Source organism: Vanessa tameamea, chromosome 28 (assembly GCF_037043105.1).
Source record: "Vanessa tameamea isolate UH-Manoa-2023 chromosome 28, ilVanTame1 primary haplotype, whole genome shotgun sequence".
Taxonomy (NCBI): domain Eukaryota; kingdom Metazoa; phylum Arthropoda; class Insecta; order Lepidoptera; family Nymphalidae; genus Vanessa; species Vanessa tameamea.
In genome coordinates this window covers 6243809-6254250 of record NC_087336.1, presented here as the reverse complement: position 1 = coordinate 6254250, position 10442 = coordinate 6243809, and the positions used below count along the sequence as shown (strand labels likewise).

Here is a 10442-nt window from a genome sequence, read left to right as displayed (position 1 = left end):
AAAAAAATTAGCAACAATGTAATTGCACAGATAATAAATAGAAAATATAATCGGAATGTTGTATAGTAAATAATACTTAGAAATTTACTTTATTACATACATTTATAGTATTAATCTTAGTATAACCTATTTTTTTCATAAGAATAAATATATTTATTATAATTATATAAGCATGAGCTTGTTTGTCCTTAACAACACTCTAATTTCATCAAACACACGAATATCAACATAAATAAGTTAGTCATTTATAAAAAAAAAACTTGGTCGTAAGCTATATTCCAATGGCACGAGGAATAAAGATAAACAAACCTTAGATTATATTATAGCCGAGATGGCCCAGTGGTTAGAACGCGTGCATCTTAGCCGATGATTTCGGGTTCAAACCCAGGCAAGCACCACTGAATTTTCATGTGCATAATTTGTGTTTATAATTCATCTCGTGCTTGGCGATGAATGAAAACATTGAAAAAACCTGCATGTGTCTAATTTCAACGAAATTCTGCCACATGTGCATTCCACCAACCCGCATTGGAGCAGCGTGGTGGAATATGCTCCAAACCTTCTCCTGAAAGGGAGAGGAGGCCTTAGCCTAGAAGTGGGAAATTTACAGGCTGCTAATGTAAACCTTAGATTTACATATTACATACGATTTGCTAATAGCTCTGCTGTGTTGTACACTGAGAACTGTTATCGATATATCTTTATTTATAATACAACACTATTCCACTTAACTACTTATATCCACTTTTGTTTCACTTCAAGTTTTACCGAGATTCAAAAAACATAATTATCTTCGCAAGTTCATGATTAATGTCTCGACCATTGACGTCATGTTAATTCAAGGTCAGTTGTTTTATTTTTACTCCTCGTGCCATTGAAATTGATTATATGATTTAATATTATGGTTTTATTTGATAACTGCAGTGCAATCATATATTTAATATTAATGAATGTCAGTTGGATTCAATTGTTCGCAAAATTTAATATGTGATTTCATTTGTTATCATTATGCATGTTCTTGGTGATATCTTTGAACAATGCGTCCAAGGAGGCCAACTGTGTCTTAGACATTTTGGCGCCTTTCATATCTAGAACTTTATGGAACTCTGCCAACGTACTCTCTGGTAGAAGTTGGACAAACTGCGCAACAAAACCCTCCAGATTCCCATCCAATGGTGCCATCACCAGCTTCAAAATCATTTCAGCCTTCGTCATCAGCTTAATAACGACTTTCGTATATGTCGTTGGCGCTTGGCGTTTCACGTCGGAGCCGATCGAGGGCAGCTCCAGTAACGCCGTCTTGAGCATATGGGTATCTAGCAATAATTGCTCAGAACCTACGGTCGATATTGGCTTGCACTTGTAAATATTTTGGATAAATTTCGGTATGAAGGAATTTGCAAATCTTATACAGAACTGGGTGAAATATTTTCTAGACGAAGCCAAGTTGTCTCGAAGATTTGGAACTGTGTTTTTAAGGTGCATGATGATTTGAGTGACGTATGAGCTCTGGTCACCAACGTTGTCGAAATGGAGCCAAGATATCTTGGTCATAGCTTGGAGGGCTGGTTCGCAGGCCATCTCGAGATCCTGGACGAGGAGTTGGATGCAATTGCTGATCATTTTATGGAAGAGATCTTGTTCTGGCGCGAGGTCTATTTTATCAGCTAGATTGGGTGAGATCTTCTCTTTCAGCTTCTGTTCGAGGTGGATGGTCGTTTCGAGACAATACTCGGACGTCGTTATCACGCTCGTGATCTTGGCTATCTCTTGTCTCGTGTACCTGATATTAAAAAAAAACAATTAGCTATTTACCTATAGATTTTTCATTTTCTGAATATACTTACGGTTCATTACGAACGAACAGCCTCAAAATTTTCATTTGCTGATTTTGTTTTTGTAATTCATCTGTGCTCGTCGGTGAAAATATCGAAAAAATCGGATCACAGGAAATGTATCGGATTAATATCTGGTGAACGTGTATGTCTCGACGCGCATTGGAGCAGCGTGGTAGTATGCTGCAAGCCGTCACTTCATAAGAGTAGGCTTTAATACGAGGGTATCAGCAAGGCGGGCACCTGGGCGCGTCGTCCCTCAGCAGGCCCTGCAGGTTGGTGACGAGCGAGGGCACGGCGAGCGCGGGGGCCGCGGCGCGCGGGAGGGCGGCCTGCAGCACGCCGCCCGCGTACTCGCGCAGGTACTTGCCGAACACGCCCGCCAGTTCTGTGCACACCGCCATACAAAATCAACTTTATATATCCCTCGATGGTAGGGCCTACAGCAAATATGTCTGGATGGGTGCGCCAAGGGTTAGGCCCAAGGGACATTATAACTTAGTTCCAGTAGTACCAACCTCGGTAGTAGCATATTCGAGATGTAAGGATGTTGAAACTCAAAGTCGGGTGCGCGGAGTCCGAAGCATGGACATTTTAACTCACATACCTTTGCGTTTGAATCTTGAAGAGATATCAAATACCCCCAATTGATCACATATTTAAAACAAATTGACGTCAGGCAGCCAGATACAGCCTGCATATCAATAAATAGGTCTCTGTTACCTCGCATCGGTTCCCCGGTGGAGAGCGTGGCGCACTGCGCGAGGCACTTCTTGTAGAAGAGGAAGAGGTCGGCACAACTGGACATGACGGCGCCGGCGCCGCTGCCGCCCGCGCCGCTGCACGCGCCCGGGTCGGCCGACTTCGCGTCCTGGTGGAAGACATCTCTAGTATCAAAAATACAATTCAGGTCTTTTCGGGAAAAAAGTATATGAATATTACAATCAAATTTTCTTGACTTTTGGACCTACTCTCCAGACATCGAATGACAAAATTATATTTAGTCGTACAGATATTTATTTTCTATAGCTATATCTGTGAACATAACCAGACGCCACTCATAACGAGCAATTTACAAATACAGGTCCAATTGACTTGAAATTTATCATAGTACTCCTTAGTGACGTGGGCGCTTATTATAAACGAAGGTTTTTAAAAAGTCAACCTCATAATGTTAACTTTGTATGAACTTTAGCCGTACAGACTAGGTATTGTGTGGTCAGCGAAGCGAGCGGATATTATCTAACATAACATATAGTTTTTGTATGATATATGTACATTATTGCCAATAACAAAATGTCAAATATAACGTACACAAGTAACAGAAAAGGTACCAATATTGGGTACCTTTCTTTGACAAAATCTTTTGAAGAAGATTTGGCACTTTAGCACCACACGGATAAACGTGGATTGTTGACGATGATAACTTTCTGGTTAACGCTTTAGTGCCTACCCTATTTTCTGCACAGCTCGTAAGTCCTGGCATACGTAACATAGTGTAATTTCAGTAGTTCGGGATGGCATAATAAAATTATGTTTTTTACAATGATGCTCCAATCTCTCTATATGTCTTTTCAATCCCCCACAATCCTCCAATTGTTTTCCTTATGACAGCTCAATCATGTTTAAAATAAGAAATAGTGTTACATGCCAGTATTAAATGTTATCCCATAAAATAATATTAACTAAAGGTGTACAAATTATTGATCAATTAATTACAATAATAATTGTATATATTTATAATCCTATGACGTAGCTCCGTAGGGAGGCTAGGGCTAGTCTCGTAACAATAGTTAACCAGAAGATTAACATCATTTATCCATAAATTCTAAAAGGACTCCTCTAGGGGCAACCTTAAAACTTTACCCGAGTTTATCTAAAGATAGCCCAGTAGTGGGTAATTTCCAGTCATTCATTAGTTCACCTGTATGAATCTATCCATGAGGGCTCTCAAGTTCGTGTCCAGACTCGTGATGTACAGAGACAGGTGGGGCTCGAAGCAGGCTCCTATCAGACCCACCCACGGGGAGCCTTTCGTGTTGACAGTGTTGTCATCCGTTTCGACCTGTATTAGGTAAACTAATATTATATGTATTGCTCATTTAAAAGCTATAAAATATATATATTTTCATCAAGTTTTTCACAAATTCAAATAATAGATTCTACTAAGAAGAATCGGCAAGAAACTCAGTAGTTACTCATTTTCACCAATAAAAGTAAATAATCATCAGGTAGCCACTCGTCTGCCTTCGTACTATCCATAACCGCATCACTAGTTTAGTAACTAGCGAGTCAAGCTACAAATTCCTGTGTTCAGATCCAGGCACGTAAATGTTGAGATGGTTTTCCAGAAACAAGTTCAGCTCATCAGCACCAGGTTCCTCTCCATTGATTTCCCATTGCATTGTAAGTGTAATAGGTCTGCCTGTGTTTGACTAGAAACACACACGTAGCTAAATATCTATCCCACTATACAATGCGAATGAGACAGCATATGTTTAAGCACTCAAACAACAGGCTACATTAATTTCTCCGTGCGTGTGCTGTTAGGCTATGGACGTATCCATTGAAAATGTCATTTTTGCCCGAAAATCAAACGTACCTCTTTGTCATCGTCATCAAACACCAACGGCTTGACTCCGCCCTCGACGCCCTCCGCCCCTAGCTCCGTACCTGTGTAAATATTAAAACGTCCAAATTAAGCTTTGTAACACGTTTTTTTCATGATATCGGTAGGCGGACGAGCAAATGGGCCACCTCGTGGTAAGTGGTCACCACCGCCCATAGACAATGGCGCTGTAGCACTCCTTACATAGCCAATGCGCCACCAACCTTGGGAACTAAGATGTTACGTCCCTTGTGCCTGTAGTTACACTGGCTCACTCACCCTTCAAACCGGAACACAACAATACTGAGTACTGCTGCTTGGCGATAGAATATCTGATGAGTGGGTGGTACCTACCCAGACGGGCTTGCATAAAGCCCTACCACCAAGAGAATTTCACCACGTTTATATCATACAATATACCCTGCATGAAAATCACTAAACTGTTTTAACCTTTTCCATGATTTGTTACAAGATGATATCTAACATCTTTAGTTAAAAAGTGTTGGTAGATTTTTTACAATCAATAAGCAAGTAACGCTTTTATATCGTATAAAGATTTTCGACTTCAACCTTGACTTTTGTTACTGTACTTTTTTTATTATACAGTAGCGAGTTCTTCTGATACAAGTTTTTTCACACCTAAAAGAGAAACCTCCTTAAATGTATATTATGTACAATTTTCGTGTACAACGTTCGGTGATTCGGCCTTGAAAGAGCAACAGACAGACACAGGCACCTTCGCATGTGTAATATTGATGCACAACAGGCTTCACACTGGTGCAATTTCTTATCAAATACAATTTATACCCCATAGCACTCAGGAATAATCTAGCTATCTAGCAGTTAATTTATTTTTCGAATGGGATCATTAATATCTGATCTTAACCCCCCCCCCCCTACATACAGACAAACAAATTTTTAAAAATACTTTTGGAATATTTATATAAATGAAATATACAGACCGACGAATCTCTTGTGTAGCAAGAGCTCGAAGTTGTAAGTCTTCTGTATCGCGTACAGGAGAAGTTTCACGTCGACTTCGCTTCGTCTCGCCTGCATTATCTCGCTGAGAGCTTTTCGGGTTATCTGAGTAATAGAACAACGTTACATGTATGAAGATAATAATAATAAATCTTTATTTAAAAAATAAAAGCATTACAGTAATTACACCAAGTCGCTTTTATCTACACTAATTACTTAACAAAAGAGATAAAATTTAGTAAAAATAAAATTTATAAAAAAAAAGTAAACAAAAATAAGCTTAAATCTATTTAGGAACTACAAAACATCTTAAAAATTCTGGAATATATAGAATTGTTTGAATATAGTATAAAAGGGATCACAAAATATGTCTACATCTCGACAACAAAGTAGGAAGTTATTTAAAAGTTTAACAACCCTAGCAGTGGGGCTGTTGCTAGCGTGGGGAGAATGCCACATAGGTGGGTAACAAAATAATCTATGTTGCCGTCTTCCAACACCACGCATATATTGGTCGGGAACATACAAAGATATGGATTCACGTACAGCAATGCTATCCACTCTATTCATTAGAATTAAGTAGTAAAATTTTATATGTGCGGATTCCCGCCTAAGCTGAAGTGTATCTAAACCAACCATACCTGACACAAACATAGAAGGATAGAGAAAAGGGTAGTATCCATATTTACGTTTAAATAAGTATCTACAGAATTTACGTTGAATTTTTTCTAGCATTATAGTGTACATTGCCTCGCGCGGACTCCAAACTATTGAATTATATTCTAATTTACTACGGACATATGCATTATATAATTGTTCTATTACTTGGGTATTCTTAAATTGTGATGATATTCTAATAATGAAACCAAGACATTTATTAGCATCTTTGCAAATTTTAACTATATGGTCATGAAAATTTATTTTGCTATCCATTATAACTCCTAAATCCTTGATTTTGATTACATGTTCCATTGATGTGTCAGACAGATTATATACATTTTTAATAAGCTTACGAGATCGAGAAAAAGTGATAGTTTTACATACATACAGACGCAGCAGAGTATTTATTATTCATGTTTTACTGTACATATTTAAACTATCGTTAAATAGGGAGAAATAAATAGACGTGCTTCTTGACTAACGCTATATTTTAAGTAACATTGTGACTACACAAAATGTCTATTAAATATATCTTTGACGAGTTATATCGAATTACCCACTTTACTACAATAGTATCGATATTTATTTCGTAGATACTATATGTGTGTGTATGTATATGTTTTTTTTTCTATAGTTTTATATGTATGTACATTTTTATGTATTGCCAGTTATTAATTACCGCCTTCATGGTTTTCTGGTTGACTGGCTGAGAATGCCTTCAAACATTAACAACTTAAGTCCGCCTTTTCTTCCATTTACTTTGTGGTGGTCAATAAAGTCTTTAAATAAATAAATATAGTAAATTTTCCACTACTGGTCAAAGGTTGATTAATTAATCTATGATATTCACTATGGATTTGTGAAAACTAACTGCTATGAGAAATTCAGAAGCAAAGTTAAAGTGGAAATAAGTAGTTAAGTGCAACAGTGTTGTATTACAAATGAAGATATATTAATCATAAACTCTCAGTAGCGCACAATATAGCCGAGTTATTAGCAAATCGCATGAAATACGTAAATATACGGTTTGTTTATCTTTTTTCCTACTTCCAATAGAATATTGAGCTTTATCTCCGAGTATTAAGGTCCAAGATACCTTGCAGAACCGGTGTGCGATGCGCTCGCTGAGCCTCCAGGCGGCCGGCAGCGCTTGCGCCAGCGAGTCCTCGAACCGCAGCAGGTGCTTCTTGAGCCACGCGTAGCGCCGCTCCACGTGCGACACCCACGCCTCCTCCTGCTCGCCCGAGAACAGGTGCTCGTACTCCTGGCGAGCGCGGACCAAACGTTTTAATATATCACACAGACTCGCTGTAAAATATGACATTACCAATACTTGTTATAGAGTAGCGTGGTGGCTCCAACCATCTCCTCGAGAGGGGATACCTTTACCGAGCAGTTACTAAACTCTTTATTGAGATGAGGTCAGACCTGCGCCTGATCTCTAAACCAATTATTTCAGATTTCCCGGATTATGAGGAATAGAGTTTCCGGTATTTAATTAAAGTAAGGTTTGATCTCGACGTGCTCCCATACCTGCAATTGCATGGAGATGAGCCACTTGATCAGCTCCTGCTTCACGTGCGGCTCCAGCGCGTCCACCACCGCACACGCCTCGCTCAGCGTGCGAGGCGATATCGTGGTTTTGCCACCACCTAGAGGTCATTCGAAATATTGTATTTACAAGTTGACTTGTTGGCTGAGATATTTGAATTTAGTTTTATTTATAACAGTTAAGGGGATTGGAGTGGTGTGGTCACCACCGCGCATAGGCAAAGACGCTGTAAGAAATAGATAGCATAAATTACAACGAGAACGCACCAACGAACGCGAGACCTAAGGTGTCATGTCTCTTATGCCCGTAGTCACCCTGGCTCACTCACCCTTTATCCATTCTAAGTGATGCCGATGAGTGGTGTTCGGACAAAATTGCTCACGTAGTAAAGTTTAGTGTTAAATGAACATCATGAAATGTCTACAAAATATATAACTATGGAAATATATTTTTAAGAGAGCGGATTTTAGGAAGACTATTGGCTAAACTATTGGCTGAATAGTGGTCACCTTTGCTTACCTACCTAAAATTTTCTCTTGTGTTGGGAATGTACCAACAAGTCTTCTGTTAAATATTCAGCATATATAGTATTTACCTGTAAGTGCTTCCTTGAAATCAGCTAATATCTGCTGCGCGAGTTGGGCACGTATGGCGTGCACTTCGTCGCGCAGTGCGTTCAATTCTTTAATGTCACGATACATTTCCAGCTGCTCCAGAACCTTCGAGAATACAACTTAGAACTTTAGATACCAGGACCGGATTTGGATGTTTGGAGGCCCTGGGGCCACAAAGTGGATGCCACTAAATATGATCTTACAAATTAATTCGAACACTTTCAGTCAGATTTGTCAAAAATTGAGACATAAACATATAATGCATTAAAATTATTAACTCATCGGAATCTCTATGGTAGGGCCCATCTCTTGTGGAGGCCCCAAGGCAGATGCCCCGGTTGCACTCCCCTAAATCTGGCCCTGTTAGACTATACACACTCTAAATGCACATTGGTCCTCCTCGTGTCCTCTTCACCGATTAGACTACAGTTATTTAACAAGGGAGACTAGAGACACAGTGCTTAAGTGCAGTAGTGTAAACATTGCCAACAATCTGATACAGAATAGGGTAGGGTAGGGTACTTCTGAGAATTTCTAGGCGGAAAACCCTTTTATTGGCCTAATGAGATTTCTGAAACATGTAACAATCACGTCATTGCTTCATTCATTCATTTAAGATTTTTTTATGGCAGATGAGCATATGGACCACCTGATGGTATAGTCACCATCACCCATAGACAATGGTGCTGTAAAAAATATTAACCATTCCTTACATCATTATTATGTTTGTATGAACGAAGAAAACACATGAGTTTGTCATTAACCATGTAATTCCGTATCTAGCTTCATTCTGTCACACACTATTTTTTACACACCCACTTAATTTACTTTATTATTTAACAAAGTAAAAAAGTACCCTACATTTATAATCATAACATTGTACACAACAATCATCAATGCATCATCAACCTTGGGAACTAAGATGTTATGCCCCTTGTGCCTGTAGTTACACTGGCTCACTCACAAAATAATTGATATGATAACCTACCTCCATTATAGCCTGCAATGGCAATACTAATTCCTTATACTGTCTTTTTTGAGCCAGTGTCCTCAACGAAGCTGCACCACCCGCTAGCATATGCAGGTGGTTCAGGGCTGTGATGGCAGCTGTGAGGTTCCACTTGGCACAATCCAGCTGTTTGATCTCCGCTGTAATCTCCCGGACCATACTTTCACTACGTTCAGCCTTTTTGTTTATATCTGCTACCTGTAAAAATATTGGGGTAAGTATTGTTAAGATATATAATGAAATATTAAAATGAGTAGTACAAACAAAACAAAGTTCTTAAGCCATAAAACACCTGTTGAATAAAGGAATTTGATTTGATTTTAATAGTTTGGTCTAGTATAAAATTAATGAGTAATTCTAATTGGTAACAATATGAAAGTTGTAATAATTAACTTCATATATAAAAGGCACCCATTCGGTTCGCATCAATATTTGTTAGTCTGTTGAAAAGTTTTAGATACAAAATAATATGATGATATAATAACCGTGAATCTACCTGCAATGCTAGTTCAGCTATACTATGTTGCGCATCTAATAACGCCTGATGACCTGCAACCCGTTGATCATGCTGAGCGCGCACTAGTCTTCGTATGTCGTGCTGTACACTCGCCAAACGAAATTCGCATCGCGCTGCTGCTGATTCCACACCAGATAGTGACTGTTCCGTCGGGAACACTCGGTTTATGTACGCTACTGCGTCGAACTGCCAAAGAGTAAGGAATATTATGTTTTTGCATGTCATTATTTGACTAAATTATAATGTGGTTTTACTACGTTTTAAAAGGTCACAAAGCTTTATTTTTATCGATACAATTTATAATAGTTAATTATACATAGTATTTGATTGAAATTAATTATTAATTGTTTCAAAAATGTGAAATTTTAGTTTAATTGACCTCTTCACTATCAAACTGCTCAGTTCCACCCATTAATTCTTCGATCCGGCTGATTACTGAGCCTGGCAAATTTAGCTGCACCTCCGGCCCACTGTCTTTGTCTTCCAAAACATCGTTGGAATCCATGTCTTATAATTAAAAAACGAATATTTACAATTTTATCACGCATGAACAGCAAACAAAATACTACCTCTGTCAAATGTCAAGTTGACATTTGTAATGTCAGCTGTCATTCAATATGACGAATCGGAAACTCAAACCATTTCGATTGTGGTTCTGTTTTAAAA

The 10442-nt window shown here is 38.6% G+C and overlaps 1 protein-coding gene across 1 annotated transcript; it reads right to left on the bottom strand.

Annotated features, from left to right (window-relative positions):
- Window positions 1–990: 990 nt before the first annotated feature.
- Window positions 991–10339, bottom strand: LOC113391822 (vacuolar protein sorting-associated protein 53 homolog). The gene is made up of 12 exons (XM_026627910.2): window positions 10156–10339; window positions 9756–9962; window positions 9239–9457; window positions 8232–8355; window positions 7618–7736; window positions 7181–7348; window positions 5406–5529; window positions 4438–4508; window positions 3760–3900; window positions 2559–2706; window positions 2079–2223; window positions 991–1783 (listed from the first exon to the last, which is right to left on the bottom strand). The coding sequence occupies exons 1-12, from the start codon at window positions 10279–10281 to the stop codon at window positions 994–996; spliced, it is 2382 nt and encodes a 793-aa protein (XP_026483695.2). The 5' UTR covers window positions 10282–10339; the 3' UTR covers window positions 991–993.
- Between the last annotated feature and the right edge of the window lie 103 nt (window positions 10340–10442).

Coding starts and splice junctions, on each gene's coding strand:
- LOC113391822 (XM_026627910.2), bottom strand. CDS start 10,281: ATGGATTCCAACGATGTTTTGGAAGACAAAGACAGTGGGCCGGAGGTG. Junction 3,901..4,437: donor TTGATGACGATGACAAAGAG/GTACGTTTGATT, acceptor TACCTAATACAG/GTCGAAACGGATGACAACAC. Junction 2,224..2,558: donor CACCGGGGAACCGATGCGAG/GTAACAGAGACC, acceptor CGGTGTGCACAG/AACTGGCGGGCGTGTTCGGC.